Below are 16,983 nucleotides of genomic sequence, written 5' to 3'. Positions count from 1 at the left end.
CAGTGTGCAGCAGGCAGGAAAACCAGGTTGGACTTGCAGTTTCTGGCAACAGGATAGAGGAAATCAGATAAACCAGCTTGTACCTACCACCTTGCTGTGAATTAGGGCTGTCCTTGTGTTTCACTTTTGTACAATCAATTTTCAGAATAAAAGCCTTTCTTCTACACGGCCAAGGGGTTTAATTCAACCCTGTAATAAATGGCCAGCTAACAATGGGCCAAACTCAGCTCGGATGTTGCTCTAGTTAATTAAGAAGAGTAACATCGGGGCTCAATTTGGCAAGGAGTGTGAAGTGACTGCCTTCAGAGGCAGGGAAGAAAAACCCTTGCTTAGCTCACTGCACCCAGCTCTTCAAATGCAAATTAACCTGTCAACATCTGCATGCAGCCACCCAGGACAGCTGCAAAAAGGAGCTCTCTGCTCCCAAAAGAAGGGCTGGAAATGTTTAGTTCCAAACAGCTATTTTCTAAAATAATTTCTAGTAAATAAGAATACATTTAAAGTGGTAAACTGAGCATCTGCTGCATGAAATGAATGGAGGACAGCATGTGAAAAGAAACATATGTCAAGTATGCACTTCAGATGCATTGACTACTTGCCTCCAAAACAGAGAGAATTTAAACGTATTTGCAGGAAACACCAAAAAAAAAAAAAAAAAAAATTTGCCTCTGCAACCCAAAGAACCGAAGAAAAGCCTCAAATAACAGCACAAGTTCAGCTTGGCCATACCTTGGAAGGGAGCAGTCTGTTGGATTTCAGCTGCTGCCTGGCTTCTTTTCCTCAGGCACCTGTCAGGAGTGCCAAGCCCAGGCAGCTTTTGTTGGGAGCAAACAATGTCCCTTTACCAGTGCATTTAAAAACCCAGAAACCACATCACTGCTGCAGCCAAACCCTACCAGATTTGCTTCACTGGAGGGAAGACAGAAAAGCACCCCTGTGCCTTTTGCCTTGTCTGCAGTGTAGGAGATGGTGACATCCTGCCTGGGACCGATTCCGCGGGGCTCCAAGGGCACTGCTGCTGACTCAATCTCTGCCTTCAATACCCTGCAACTCAGGGAAATTGCATTTCAGTATTTCCTTGAGCCCATTATCCGCAGACAAAATCTCTGCTGACTTAACTGAAGCTCTTACTTACAAAACAAGTACGGGGTAAGGCCCCTTCAGAGGAGGAGAGGTTGGATTCCAGCTCTAAAGGGTGAACTCCTCTTTGTGAAGCAGCGTGTGGGAATATTTTTCAGTATAAAAGGGCATAGGATAAACTCTGATGTCCCTTTTTTTTTTTTTTTTTTCTGGTCAGGGGAATAATCTCCATTCCAAAACTGGGAGAGGTGTCTGTCTGTCTGTCTGTCTGTCTGTCTGCTGAGGCTTTGCTAAGGGTTCGGTTCTGCAGCCGTGATCTCATGGTGCAGCCATCTCCTGCGGTCCCCTCGGGAGGGAGGGAGGGGAAACAAGCCATGAGCAGCTTCTGCACAAACTGCTTTGCTATGATAATGTGGTGTAATTAAACAGGACTCCAAGATCCCAGAGTTATAAAAACCCATGGCTTGTACCAACACTTCTACTCATCTGTGGGTTTTCAGGCTGAATCAGGGCTGAGCAAAGAGATCATGAGAAAAAGATTTTTGACTCAGCTGGTGGAGTTGGTCCTGCTCACTTTGGCACGTTGTAGCATCTTAATAACACAATTAAGAAGGAAAAAAAAAGAGAAAAATCTATGGAAGATCCAGAAACCTACTGGTTCTTAAGGAGAGCCTCAAAATGGAGGTATCCCTTCCTGTCCCTCCTTTGCTTGGATTTGCTTCAATACTTTTCCCCCCTGATCGTGGGAGTTCCATTTCCAGGAGCTGCCATTGCCCTGGCTCTGAAGTGCCAGGGCCCAGCAGTGGGGCTGGGGCTGCATCCCCTTGGCTTGCAGGGCAGCACAGAGTTGCTATTGAGTGTGTGTCCACATGGCAACAGCAGCGGTGCTCCAAGAATTCGATTTCCACGGTGCCCCTGGCTCTTGCCTTGACATCTTCATTGTTCCACGGAGAAATAAAAAAAATAAAAATCCACGGGTAGCGTAAATGCAAAGTGCAAAATACAGAACACCATAGGACAGGGTTACCTAATGGTTAATTTAGAAAGGAACATATCATTAAAAACGTATGAAGGTGGCTACATATTGATGCTGTATAAATATTTAAAGGGATGCCTCTCGTAAGGGCAGAGTTCCAAGCTATACCTAAAATAACGTGTGTGAAAGAAAATTAAAAGAATATTTCACCATTTGGACTTGTTTAATCTGCCTTGGAAAGGGTTTTTATGCCCAGCTACTGAACATTAGTATGGGAAAGGATATCAGACAGAACTCATTTTTGGTGTAATTCTACCAAAGTCAGCAGAGTTAAACTGAAGATGATTTTTCTGGCCTTTTAAATAGAGTGTAATTTTCTCCATGGGTAGTTATTAAATGCTATTGAGAGAGACTGCGGCTGCTGTTGGAAGGGCTTTCTGGAGAGGTCACTCTGTCCCATGTGAACAGCACCAGCGAAAAACCAGGAGCTTTGTAGTTTTTACAACTTGAAGAGTTCCTGGAGGCTCTAACTCCACCACACGTCACTGCCTGACCCAAAGCTAAGAGCACATATCTATTCTGAGTTGAGATATCCTGGCTTGACATCCACTCCTACATCATAAGAATTCTGCCCGTAGAAATTGCTTAAAATATTGGAGGGGGCATTGCAAAAGATATCCGTGAGGACATTTGGTCCATCTCTGTCAGAGAGGACATGTTCCTTAAATATACTTTCTGAGGCTCAACTGCTCAGCCTTGACATTTTGGGGCTGTTGGGGTTTGTGTGCTTTTCACCAGCTCTCCTAAGCACTGGCTGAGGTGGCCATTCCCTATCCTTGCTATTTGGGACCCAGATTCCTGCGGTCTTCTCTGCACAGGGACCAATTTGAAGGGTGTAAAAATGCCCAAAAGGTGCCTCCTGCATGGGCACAAGGCTGAATAAGTCCTAGACTAAAAGGTTCCTATTTTGGGGGGGATTGGGAAGATGTCAGGATCTCTCAAAAGGCACCTCAAGGACCTGGATCTCCTGTGGATGGCTCTGCCCCTCTCGTGGAGCACTGAGCCAGGTACCCGGAGTGTGGGGTTGGGCAGGAGCCTAATGGGTTTTCCTCCTGCCTGCACAGCCAAGGACTCTGCCCTCTCTTGCAGAAATTAAGCTCAATCCTCAGGCAGAGCAGCAGCAAAATTTGGATCATAAATCAAGATAAATCTTGGTTTTAATGGGGGGCAGAACCCAGAGAATTATTTAGCCATTTTACAAAAAGCCTAACATCCTCTTGGGATGAAATGGGAACACATGAGACCTCATAATTTATATATGTATTAACTTCCCACTGGTGAAATTAAAATGCAAAATAGTGTCTCTAAACAAAACCGTGAAGCTCTGTCCCTTGAGAGAGTTAAAAATGAAATGGGCAAAGCATCTCCCACAGGATCTATTCTTACCCTTGTAGGACTTTGGGCTGGATCGTAGGTATTTTCTGTCTCACAGCCACAATGCTGAGCTCCAAGAAAGGATCTGTCTGTGCAATACAGTGAAGCTCAGCAATAATTACCCATTGTGCTCTGTGATGAGCCATCCCTTTGGTTCTTCAGTAACCCGTGCACCTGGACTTCAACTAAAACCAAATAATATGCACAGAAAACATTTTTATGTAAGAGGAGGTGAACATCACTAAAAATCAGAGAGCCTTTGTATGGCATGCCAAACTGCTGAAGCGAAAAAATGTCTTCAGTGAAAGGGCTCAGATGTGAGCATGTTTCAGTGCACAGCTCCAGGAAAAACTCTGATAATAAATGTGAGCTTGTTATCGTTGCTTTTCAGTGGGAAGTAAAGCCGGAAGCAGGGTCGTGCTGGCTAATTGAAGCTTACATTTCCATTCAAGCACTGCATTTTAATTATAAACTGGTGACACAAGTGTCACTTAGTTCCTACCCTGTTTTAAGTGTGCACACGTACAAAAAATATTTTCGGTTATTAATTTATTCTTGTGATCATATTCATTATCCTGCATTATGTCTACCAGGCACGTGTCTAATGACATGTTTGATACATGCTAATTCTTATGCCTCTAATACAGAGCTTGCACAGACATTTTAGGCTGAGCACAGTGCCAGTTGGCCACCACAACAGGTGCACATTAATGCTATAAAATCAGCATTAGGAGCTGTGTACCCATATTCTGGCCAGCTGCAAGCACTTGCTCAGCCCTCCCGGGGCACAGCAGTCATGCCAGAAAATGGGATAACCTGTGGGAGTAGCTGCATCCAGTGCTGATGCCTGAAGATGCTGATGGTGAGGTCCTGCTGCCCAGGTCTGGCCCTGATCCTGGACCAGGATCCAGCTCTGGCGTGTGAGCTGAGCGTGCTGGCTCTTTGTGTGGCCAAAGCCCTGGGTTAATGCTTAAAATTCGGGTGGAAAATTTCTGGCCTGTTTTTCCTTCCCTATGGGGTTTTTGTGCTGTGCCCAAAGAATGTCTCCAGCTAGAACGCTGCCATTTATACACAGAAATTAAAATAAAATGAGCAAAAAGGTCACTGGGAAATGGCTACCAAGAGACACCAAGTAAGTCATTAAAAAATCAGACCAGGAGCACAAGTGAAAACAAGGGAAATATCCCTAGAAAGCAAATTATGAAGGTAAACTTCTTTCAAAGGCATGGGATGGAACAGGATAGCTGTGTTTTTCCCCTCTTAATTTGCTACCAAACTATAAAGAGGATTCTGTTTTAATAAGCACAACCGTAGCGGGACATTGCAAATGAATTGTTGGAACGGCTATAATTAGAAGTGGTGCTGTGAACATCATTCCTAAATGCTGCATGGTTTATTTCAGGTCTTGTATCTTTAAGGATCCCAAAGCACCTCGGAACCGTCTGCTTTTGTCAGAGCTAAAGGCAAGGACAAGAGCACAGCAAAACGTGCAGGGCAAAGGAGAAACACTTCCCATCCTCTGGAGCAGAACACAGGATGTTTAATCTCACAGTGAGCAGATATTGGCATAGCCTTGGATAAATATCTTTTGAAACACCCAAGTATCTTAAAAAATGAAATTTAGTTGACTCTCAGTGCGATGTAAGCTTGGATAGAGGTCGGAAGCCTCACCCTTTGGAAAATCTGCTCACTGTCTTGGAGCATCTTTTTCGACAGACAAAAACGTGTTTTCACAGTGGGCAGGGCTGGGGGGACATGGACCAGCTCTGATCAAACACAAGGTGGGAACATCCAAGCAGGTCCAAGCAGGAGCCAGGAAAGTCAGCCTCTTGCTACGTTCATTGGCTTGGGTTCAGTGTGTGCAGAGGGGCTTTTGGACTGGAGCTGTCTGTGTCCTACTGCTCCATCTGGAAGGGGTCAGTCTGTCTGCAAAGAGAACTCTGGTGACCCCCAAATCACTGTCATGGCAAATAACTGAGCCCCTGCTGGCTGGCAGAAGGATGAGGGTGAGGATCCAACTGGTTTGGGTTAACAACTCGGTTGTAAGAAACATTTCCTAACTGCTACTGAGCTCCCAGATTTATTAGTTGATGTTTTATCATGTTTAGGAGAGCTCTGTTTGGTACTGATGTTTTCCAACAGTTCCCCAATAAAACCCAGTTGAAAAGGTTACAATTGTTCTTGAGCTCCAGCTGTACAGAATGAAGTGCCTTCAGTCAGGTGTACAGAGTGGGAACAGGAGATGTTAAACCTGGGAGGAAGCAGAGTCCGGGGCTCTCCCTCTGCAATGGAAATCAAATTCCTGAAGTTTTGGTAGTTCACAGTGGCCTGCAAATCACCTTCCCACACTCAGCAGAACCATACCTGGAGTTTAGCAACGCATTTTGGGCTATTGGCTTCACTGGCTCCACTAACAGGGCTCTGTTCAGTGAATTTGAGGGATTCAACCCCGTTCACAATCCCCGTGGATGAAAACGTGATGTGACACAATGCAACCTGCTGTTTCATCATCTGGCTAAAACCAATCTAACACACAAAGAAACCAAGTCTAGAGAATTTTGCATTAAAATATATGCATTACGTAAAGGAGCACAGCTATGGTTTACTTGAATTTAGAATATCCACTGGACAAAGATGATTAAAGCCCACTGCTGCCATTAGTGAGTCATGCATGGAGGAGTATCACAAACTTTCATATCTGGATACCTTTGAAAGCTCAGCCTAAATAGTCACAAGGTCTTCCAGCATTGAGAGTCTGTTATTTCATTTGCTTGCAGGCAGTTGAATGCTGGGGGCTGAACTCTAAAAAACCCCAACAGCATGACAATTCTTCCAATAAAATCATCCAGTGCCTCGCTATCAGCTATCAGTGATAGCTAGCGAGCTGTGAGATAGGTGTGCACAGCTCTGATAGGTATTTGCAATAAGTTATAGTTTAGATTTGATTACATTTAGGCAATGTTCCTCTGGCAAGATCCTATTTCAAGTCATAATTGTGACATGCCATGGTTCCTTTTTAATGCCTTGCAGCACCAAGAGATAAACTGTGCCTCTGGGATGCAAGGAAGACAATAACAACCCCAGTGTTATTGAATGCTATATATTTGGACAGGAGAAAATATCCAGTCATCCATATTCTACACAAAACTGCATCATTTAAAAAGTATAAATGGGAGACAACTGATCTGAAACCTCTGTAGAGAATTGGCAGTGACTTAAAACTGGTTATTAACTTAATCTGAAAAAACCATCCTGGCAGCTAAACAAGGGTGCTAATTCCTGCTTGAGCTGGGTCCCTCTCCCACTCAAGCAGGGGATGTTCAGTGCTTCTGAATATCTGAGAAACATTTGGCATTATCAAGCTAACAGGACTGGCTAAGTGAGAAACATTCAAAGGGCACAACTAAGTGGCACAATTCCAAAACAGCAATTAAAAGGCGGAATGCTTGAAAAAGAACAATAAAAGAGGTTAATTTCTATCAGGGCTTGGCAGTTGGTACAGGAAATACTGTAATTCCATAACGTTCTCTCCCTTCACCCATCTCTTCATACCATTACTGTGTGTTTATAATCTATCATTCCTTCATGGATTGCGTTTGACAAGAAATTACTCAATTCTGTTGAAGAAGAATTTACAGGGTTATTTGTTAAGTAGGCAGGAGCCTGGATAAATCCTGGGAAACAAGTAAAACAGGTAGAGGAAAAGAGAACCCAGACTATCCCTTTGGACAGGTAAGTGATTACACATTTTTCATTGGCAGGATGGAACAGAGATGGTCAAGAGTTAAGAAGAGAAATGAAAAATCTTAAATTTCTACCTAGGGCAGTATCTACAGATTTTCTAGAGAAGGACTCATGCACTGTCAGGGAAGAGCTAATTTCAAAGGTATCTCTTTAGCAGAAGGAAGGTTACAACATTTCAGCAAGGGGAGGAAAAAAGAGGAAGAGAACAAAGCTGTTGAGAGGATGCCACGGGAAGGAGGAGAAAGAAGGGCTGGACTATCTGCCAGGCTAAATCAAGAACTGCTTCAACGCTTCCACTGCATTTGATTCCCAGCATGCAACAACTGGCAAAAATGCCCCCAGATCTGAAGGGAAATCTAGCTAAGTCTGTCTAGGCTGGGCTATCCATCCTGCAGGCAGCTTGCCCGGAGGCTTGCTATTTTGAGATAGTAGAGAGGCCACTTGTCATTAATATTATGATGAATCTCAATATAGAGAAAGCCTCAAATGTTGCTGTGGTCCCCAGCACCTCTGTGTGCTCCTCAAAAGAGTCACAGCCACACTGAAAGAAAAAATACAAGCTGAATGCCAGGAAAGAGTCACATTCCACATTAAAATGTTGAAGAGAAAATGAACTGATGTACTTCAGTAGTGGAAGCAAATAACTAATAAGGGGAAGAACTATCTGGGAGTAGAAGAGGGAGGACAAAATATATTGCAATTTAACTGATCAAAACACAGTGAAAAAGTGAGATGCTTCAGAACAAGGCAGAAAAAACCACGAAGTCCTGCCCAGCACTGGTGCTGTCTGCTGCAAACACCCTTTTGTTCTGGAGTCATAAATGTGTATCAGCCTCTCAGACATATGGGCAGTTGTGCATTTATCCTGTTTATTTTACTACTCCTGTGCATCCTGCCTTGCCATCTGTTGGGAAGAATTTGGATGCTGAACCATAAGTCTGAGACATAATAAATACCAGTAAACAGAAATCTGAAATGAAGATAAGCACCAAGTAATGTTTGGAAGCAGGACCCGTTTTTCAGTTTGATAGTTTGATTTATTTCTTGAGATGAGTCTTGGCTCAGAAAAGAAGGACCAGCAGGAAAAGGTCCAATTGAAGGGACAAATTTGTGATCCCTTCTCTTATATTGGCTTTATATTGGCATGATTCCACCGCCTTCCTAGAAAGCAGTTAACTTTACGTAGGTGGAGAATGAGACTTAATCCTGTCCCTCAAGGAAGACATGCTTAAACACCAAATATTGCATGTATAAAACATAAGTTGCAAGCAAAACGCTTCAAACCCAGTTAAAGCCGTGTTCATGCATCTTCCCCGAGCTGGGCAGCCCTCTCGCCGTGTCCCAGTTTCTCCACATCTTCGTTTCCATTTTATTATTAGAATGAGAGGGAAGTGGGTGGAAAGGAAGCACAGTTATCCCTCCCAGTCAGGGGCAGGAAGATAAAGTAACAGGCCCCAGATCAAGCAGGAAACCTACAAAAGCCCAGAGCCACAAGCTCATCATCATCCTCCTCCTCCTTCCTCTCCATTTTCAGTTTGGGGATACAGAAATTCTACAGAAATTGCTGTTCTTTAACACATAAACCACAGAGACACCAACTAAATATCTGGGAGCTGAGAGGTGTTAATAACAGGCTTTAGATTACACTCAGTACCTAAGTACTCCTACCTCCTCAAAGGAATTAGAGATGAGATGAAAGCACTTGCTTCCCTTCTTAATATTTCTTCCTTTTTTCCTCTTTTTCTGGAAAAATACACAAGACTACAGGATGGAGACATCAGGTACACTCCCCTTCTCCCTGAGTTTTTTATGAGGTCTTTTGCACCTGCCAAGACTGACTGAAGCTACAGGTGGGACAGCACGACCTGAGCAGAGGTGCCACTGTGTGACCCAGCAAATGGGCCAGGATGTACTGGAGGAATAATCACTGTTGAAATTTCACAGGAGCAAGAAAACCACATTGTTGTATTGACTTGTTTTACCAGTTTACACTGGTGAGGGTCAGTAGAGCTGGCAGAAGGCAGGGCAAGCCCTGGCAGGATGTAAAAAGAGCAATAAAGCCCATGGCAGAAGGTCAGTTAAAGGTAACAGCTGCTGGACGAAGCCCAAAGACTGCATTACATCATTGCTCAAAGGTCCCCACAAACCCCAAAATGAGTTACTATGGCTCTGACAGATCCTACCACAAATGCCATCTGTCAAGTCCTCAGAACATGCAGTGTAACTATATACAGAATAAAACAGTAACTGCAGCACAACACAGCCACGAGGATCCTGTTTGTACAACCCAACGCCTTCTTGACTCTTCACAAAACATTTCTGAAACCTCCCCAGAACAATCCTGAAACCGAGGTGAGATTAATATTCCCCACATTGCATCCTGCACAGCAGAAAGAGCTTTCCAGCTGGATTACAAATGTGCTTTCATTGGTTTGCAGCCTTTGGGGAGCACCACAAACACACACACAGTCTTTGGGATCCAAGTTTTGCACTGGGATATCTGACATGCTGAGAGCCACCGAGGAAAAACCAAAACCTTCGTGTAGCCTGATAGCTCCCTACCGGCAATAGAGTAGATCGAGTTCAAGAAAGCAAATTAATTCATTAAAGTGACATATATTCAGTCAATTAGCTTCAGATCCCTGTTTCATAGAGCAGGGAAGAATGGATGTTTTGTGACATCAATAAGATCATTTGAGAGCCTCTGTACAAATGTTCAAAGAGGTGCATTGAGACAAACGCTTTTCTTTTTTTCTTTTTTTCTTTTTTTTTCATTTGAGATTAGATAATACCTTAACCCATCCTCTGCTGACAGGTCCTCCAGCACCAAATTTCTCAGTATTTTTAAGTATTTTATACTGTAGACAATATTTCAAAGGGAGTGAACTCTGTGTCCATCTCCAAATTCAGAAACTCTAACAAATGGAATGCTTGTGGGAAAAAAAAAAAAATAGCCTAAAATGTTCCAAAACTTCTCTGTTTCAGCCAGGCTTGCAAAGCTGACATTTGAGTGCTAAGAACTGCTCTTAAAAACAGTGAATAAAGCACATGGACCTTCTCAAGAGCTTGAGTTTCATCGAGGAAATGGAGATGGTATGAGCAGGATGCATGGACTGAAAAAGTGCAAACATGGTCTGAATCTCAGCAAAGTCCTTCACTGATGGGTTTATGTTTGCATTGAAGGATTCATGGGTGAAAGCTCACTCTTCAGGAGTGCAATAATACATATATATTGTCCTAGAAACAGGCTACACCATCACAAAACAAGTTTTTCAGAGCAGAGACACCCATTTGTGTATTCTCCATTTGCAACCACTTTTCTCAGTGTGAGCACAGGCTCATGTGCCTGCACAGACTGAGAAGAGCAACCACCTCTTAATGTGCCTCAGCCTCCAAGGCTGATCTTTGAGTGATTTAACATTTGCTCCCCACCAAATAACACTTTGGCCACAGCGCTGGAATAAAAAGTCTGTGTTGTATTCAGTTTATTTCACCACAAACAGTGGTGGGTGCTGGAGCTTCATAGCTGTGCTTGGAGAATACTAAGGAATATTCATTCTTTTTGGATGAGCCATGAATTTGCAGCATTGATGGATAGCAGCCTGCCTTTATTTGCTTGCCTCAAACATTGGTATAAGCATTTTTATTTTGTTTTCAGGAGTATCCATGGAAGCAGCGCATGCGGGTGCCGCGGTTCCCGTGTTTGTGCGCATTCATCCAAGCTGGAAGACTCACAAATAATTGTGCAAATGTGCATTTGTGCAAGTTTTCAAAATCATAAATGATTTACTCGATCCTTCCTCCCCATTATGAACGTTCCAGCCAGGAAGGACACGTGGGGTCCATGTGAATTAAATAGCCAATTGCACCACTTGAAAAGTAAATGGCAAACAGGGAATGCTAAAAGCAGTAGACACAATGGGTTCAAAGAGATTCATGTGCTGAAGTGTTTAATAAAATACTCTTTGAATAAATTTAAATTACAAGTACATTACTTGATTTCCTATCTTGATGTCACAGAGCCTGCAGAGCGCTCTATTGTGAGCTGTCCTATTAACTTCAGCACGATTGTTCACCAAGATAAGCAGTTTCAGTGGATAAAGTGGTGTTTTTAACATTGTTTTTTCCTAGGCAAATATTTTAATCAGATCCTCCTCGTGAGTAAGACTGTGCGAGGCTTACGAAGCTGTGCCACACATTTCCCATAGGAACAGGGCTGCTGGGAAATCAGAGTGGTTTAATCTCCCTTTCTCAGCTTAGACTGACCACAACATGGTCATTCACAGGACACAGCATCTGCTGTGTTTGCAAGACCCTGCTCTGACCCCAGAGCTTGTGAGAGCCACCACAGCTCCAGTGTGGACATGGGACCGAACAGCAGCCAGAAATGGGGCTGGCTGGCTCTCGTTGGGAGTTTGTGGGCTGGGGTGCAGGTTTTGGGTTGATTGGCTGCATGGGGGCTCCGCCAGAAACTCCCTACTCTGGTGACATTTGAACTTCAGCTGCCACAGCTGCAACTACTGTGGTTGTCTTGGGCCCAGAAAACCAAACTCCAGCTTTTCCAAGGAGCCTTGGGCCATCTGCAGAGGCTCAGCCACTTCTGCACATTCACACCAGGAACCATTTCACTTTCCCACCGAAGGCAATTACCTTGGATACAACTTTTAAAAATCCACGCAGAAACAGCGCAATTATTTAAAATCCACTCAATGAACCTCCTACCTTCACCTTTGACAAACACGCTGAAAGAACAAAATTGGGATTAGACAGGCAAGAGTTTGACTGATGTATCATTAACTCTGCTTCTTGAGTGACTAAGCTCCATAGTAGTATCAACTACTAGTACTGAAACATGATTTCATCCCTGCAGCTCCAAACAAAGATAATATGCTTGATCCCTAAACTGTATCACTCCAATTATGATGCCAATTTGTTGTAAAATATTGTTTCAAAGAAAAAGAGGAAAACATTGAGGAGCACCTGATAATTGAATTATAAGGTTATCCTTTTACACCCTGTTTCAGCAATTTTGTTTGAAATCTAGGAACTGGGGCTATAGAACAGGTGATTGCTCAAAATCCAGTATACAGGTTGTTTTATTGATAGAGTTGAGAAACATTTTACTGGGAAATTTCAATTGGCCTGAAATTTGCTCAGCAAAATGCTTTAGGTATGTCAAAAGCAATTTCAGAGCCTGTTCAAGGCATTTTCATCTTCTGCACATTTGTGTCTCAGATTTGTCTTTTTGACATGAGGAAAATGGCAATAAAGGCCATTAAAATAAATTAAGGACGTTTAAACCATTATTTCTTCAAAACACCAGAAGATTTCTAAAAATAGTTTTGAAGCCAAATCATTTAATCACATATAAAAATCCATGACTGAAGTTATTTTCCTGCTGTGTATCTCCTCAGAATTGCAATATTACCTTTAGATTACTAAAAGACTCAGCCACTTCAAATGAGCGAGGCTCTGAAATGGTCAACGGAGTGTTGTTTTAAATCAACTCCTAGAAATGGTTTTATTATTTTATAAAACAAAGGAATGGTTCCATGTTGAAATCCAAGTCCCATGGCATGGTTTAAAACATGAATAATTTACTGTATCTATAGATTTTATCTTACAAAACAGAACATACTGAAAAAGGAGGAGAGAATGTAGTCTCTGCTCCTCAGCTCTGAGAACAGATGACAGCTTTCTCAAATTGGGCATTCTTAGCACATATTTGACAACTTTAAAAATTGTAACTTTATAATTTGATTATGAGCATTTGAATTTTGAGCAGAACAGCTCCCTCGCTGTCGGATTGATGTGTCCCATGAAACGCCTTTTTATCCCCCAAAGTGCTGGGGTTTTGAGCTTCCCTTGCACACAGCTCCTGGCTGCTCAGCAAGAACCCTGGTGAGTGCCAGGAGGGCACCGGCGCTGCCCAGTGACGCAGCCACACTGGAGCTCGGCCACCTTACTGGGAGCTGCTTCAGCACTGCCCTCTCAGCTCCCCTGACTGCTGCTCTCCTAAATAAAGTTCTGACTTAAGCCCAGTTGAAATCAAGGCAGAAATCCCACCAGTTTCAGTCAAAGCTGCGCCTCACTTCTATGAGTGGTGTTACTGGGAGACCGCACAGGAATGCTGGCATTAGGAAGCTCAGGGATGTTTCCTGGAGGTCACAGGTCCAGTCTAGCTGAACAAGCTCAGCAACTCCTGCAAGATGCAAACAAGCTTATTTTCCGTGAAAACGGAGGCTGAAGACACTTAGAACAATCTCAGTGAAGATCAAAAGATTCAGTTCAAGTGGAAGACGCTCAGCACCTCTCAAGCAAACTCAGGAGCTCTCAGATGCAAACCCTTTTTCCAGGTGTCATAAAAGCCCGTGCTGAGTGTTAGATTTCCTTTAAGAGTCATAAAGCCAAGCATTGCTATTACCCATAAACCTTCACATTTCAATAATTCTTTCTCTCTTTAGCATCTAAAAATATTTCCTTTTCCTACAGCTCTTCTATGTATGCCTACTATTACTAGGTAGCAAATCCGGTATTTTAAGAGAAAAATCACATTACAGTGCAGCCTTAAATCATTAGCCAAAAGAGGAGAACAGACGTGAGAAAGAGGTGTTTTCTACCACGCCACAGCATGTTCTGTGGAGGAGAAAAAACCCATCTGAACACAGCTGTGACTCTGAACCGGAGCTGGGCTCGTCTGGGCTGAGCCGTCTGTCAGTGGGAACACGGCACAAAGCCGGGTTTGCGAAGTTCCCGTGTGCGGAGCCGAGCTGATGGAACGAGGTGCAGCCCTGTGGGGAGCGGGGCTCCGCTGCCCCACGCCCCCGAGCCGCAAAGCAGCTCGGCACAAGTCACCCGCGTTCCTCTGCTCTCCCTCTCCCCCACATCTCCCGTTCCTCCAGCACCACGGAGGCTCTGCCGGCCGCTCACAGGGAGAATGGGCCAGCAGGTGAGGGGCTTCAGAGCCACCGTGGCCGCGGCCCCGCTGCCAGCGCACGTCCCTCTGCCGGGGATGTGCCGCTTTCCCACGGCCGGAGCCCCGCGCTCTCGGCTGACAGATGTTGTTTCCCGTCTGGGCTTTGCGACCCTCTGTGCCAAATCCTCGCAACACCCATGTGCTTCTTTGTCCCCGCAGTTACCGCCGCGCCTTCTCCACAACTCCATTTTCGGAGAGGGAGCCACATGTTCGGCCTGTGCGGGGAGCGGGGTCCGGCTGCCCCGCTCGGCCGCCAAAGCACGCATCTTTTTATTGTTCCTATCCTCAGCCTGACCCTCGGGCTGTGCCAAGGAACCCCGAGTCCACACTGAACCACCCGAGCGGTGGCAACACCCCCTTCACCCGAGCTCCCGGTGTGTCTGTCTGGGGGCAGACTGGGAGGAACTGGAGTTGCCGCTGTCCTGCCCGAGAGCCGCGCTTGAGCTCCAAAGCCAAAGTCCCGGGGGGAAGGGGGCGGGGGCCCATCCTCGAAGCCTGCAGGGTTCAGGTGCGCCCTAAAGCACCCAAAGCCCCGACCCCGCCAGGAGCCCCCAAAAGCCCCGAAGCCCCGGCGATGGTCGCGGAGCGAGGTCGCCCCCCTGGGCAGCGCTCCCCTGGGCAGCGCTCCGCATCCCGCCGCCGGTTCCCATGGCAATGTCGGAGATGCCGGTTGCCACGGAAACGCCATCCTCCTCCTCGGCCGTGTCCGAGGCAGCGGCGCGGCTCCGGCCCCGGCCCCGGCTCCGGCTCCGGCGGGGCTCAGCCCGGCGGCCCCGGCTCCAGCTCCTGCCGGGCTCTGCCCGGGCGCTGCCCGGCGGCTCCGGGAGCGCAGCCGGGTCCCCCCGGGAAGTTGCTCCCCCCTCCCCGGCGCGGCCCCGGTACCTTCGAGGCAGCAGATCCTCCAGAGCCCCGAGTGCGTGAGATCGCCCCGCGCCTTCCGCGGCGGCCCCTGCGCCTCGTCCGTCGTGATGTTGGTGCCGTTGCAGATGTGGGCGCTGGAGTAGAGCCAGTAGTCGGTGCCGATGGCGATGGCCATGAGGCTGAAGGCGGCGAAGGCGCCCACCGTGGTCAGCAGCATCTGGACGCCACGGTCACACCACACCATGGTGCTTCATAGTCCCCGCACGGGCGCGGGGGGCCGCACGACACCGCCCGGCAGCCGCCGCGCCCGCGGGAGGCTCCGAGTCACGGGGCGGGGGGCGGGGGCCGGGCGGGGGGAGCCGCTGCCGCCGCCGCGGGGCCGGGCTCCGCCGCCGGCCGCGCCCCCGCGCACCGCCCCGGCCGCGCAGGCACCGGGCACGGGCGGAGGGAGGCGGCGAGGGAGGGGCGGCCCGGCCGGCACCGGAGGCACGGAGCCCTCCCGACACCCCCGACGTGATGCCGCCCCGCCGGGGAGAGCCCGGCCCCGGCCCCCGGTGCGCGCCCGCCGAGCGTCGCTCCGGTGCTTCGGTCTGAGCGGGCTCCGCCGCGTCTGGCGTGTTCCATCCCGGGGAACGTGCTCCAGGCCGGTTGGACGGGGCTTGGAGCCTCCCGGTCTAATGGAACGAGATGGGCTTGAAGGTCCCTTCCAACCCAAAGCATTCTGTCGTCCCATGGAATTCCCAGGGGACGAAGGTGTGAGTGTGAAGCAGGCTGGTTCTCGATCCTGCGGGACGCCAGGATCTGTCTGGAGAGCAGGGAGGTCTTGCCCGCCCTAGAGGTGCAAAGCTCTGCACCTTCACTGCTCTTTCTTGGGTGGGTTCTGCACACCTTCCTTCTGCTGCATGGGCTGCCCTGGAAATCACCGTGGAAACGGTGCCAAACACGGTGGGGATGAGGCGTCGCAGTTCCAAGAAGGCGCCCACATTGCCAGGGAGCCATAGCAGAGCCATCAAGGGGGTATAGCCACGATTTCCTCCTGCAGCCTCACTCTGCGATTAATTACACAGGGAGGTTGTAGGCAAGTATTTGGGTTGCTGGTTTGCTCCTGTTTGGAAGGGTGTGGAGACAATCCAGCACCTGAAAATATTTTTCCTTGGAAAACCAAGGGGAGAAATATCTACACCATTTTTGTCGCGCTATCCTGTCTTCCACCCCTCACTCATCACCGCGAGTTGACAAGTCGGTCCTGCCTCCACCTCATGCAAGTGACAAGCCAGATGAATGGGAAGGCTTCCTGATCAGCTAATGCATTTGTGTGGAGAAAACGTGGCAGCACACCAGTTTTATGTATATGAATTAGGGAGTGGGAGGACAAGAGCTACAAACCTCGAGAAATACAGTGCTCTTGCCGAGCAGTGCGTGGATGGCTGCAGGTGCTTGTGTGACTCCAATGCTCAGCATACCAACGCAGAGAGGCTTTTCAGCTGCTCGTCCATTTCAGAAAAAAAACCTGGGAGAGCAAAAAGCAAATACAAATTAAAAGCTGGTCTTTATTTTGCAGAGACCTCGGCGAATTGCTCAGACATGAAGCCTATAAACATAGAACAGCTCCAAAGACAGATGCTTAGTTTAAAAATGTAAATTACACTTTTCTTTTCTGTTGTGGTTTGTAGGTGTATCAGTGCCTTTGCAAAAATCACCTTCTAAATGAATGTCTCCATTAGGGATGGAAGAATGAAATCAGGTAAATTCAAAAGCAGAGTGAAACCTCCTTCCGAAAAACTGGATTGAGCATTTAAGTTTAATGAGGTTCAACAAACTTCTCATTTGAAATATATGTTTGTACCTCTGGGCTTTGGGGGTTTGGACAGAGTGGGGAAATGAGATACTGAAACAGCAGGAGAGAAGCTAT

The 16,983-nt window shown here is 46.7% G+C and overlaps 1 protein-coding gene across 1 annotated transcript in view; it reads right to left on the bottom strand.

The window, feature by feature from the left end:
* CACNG4 (calcium voltage-gated channel auxiliary subunit gamma 4) overlaps positions 1–15,376 on the bottom strand; it is a 43,356-nt gene extending 27,980 nt beyond the window's left edge. Inside the window, exon 1 of the mRNA XM_005526663.3 lies at positions 15,093–15,376. Coding sequence (XP_005526720.1) covers positions 15,093–15,315 — 223 coding nt within the window. The 5' untranslated portion in view covers positions 15,316–15,376. The remainder of the gene's footprint in view (positions 1–15,092) is intronic.
* Positions 15,377–16,983: the final 1,607 nt, after the last annotated feature.

Source organism: Pseudopodoces humilis, chromosome 21, assembly GCF_049639895.1.
Source record: "Pseudopodoces humilis isolate 2021_Gansu_Grassland_sample_001 chromosome 21, ASM4963989v1, whole genome shotgun sequence".
Taxonomy (NCBI): Eukaryota; Metazoa; Chordata; class Aves; order Passeriformes; family Paridae; genus Pseudopodoces; species Pseudopodoces humilis.
The sequence above is the reverse complement of the archived record's forward strand: the minus strand, read 5'-3'. Positions and strand labels throughout refer to the sequence as shown.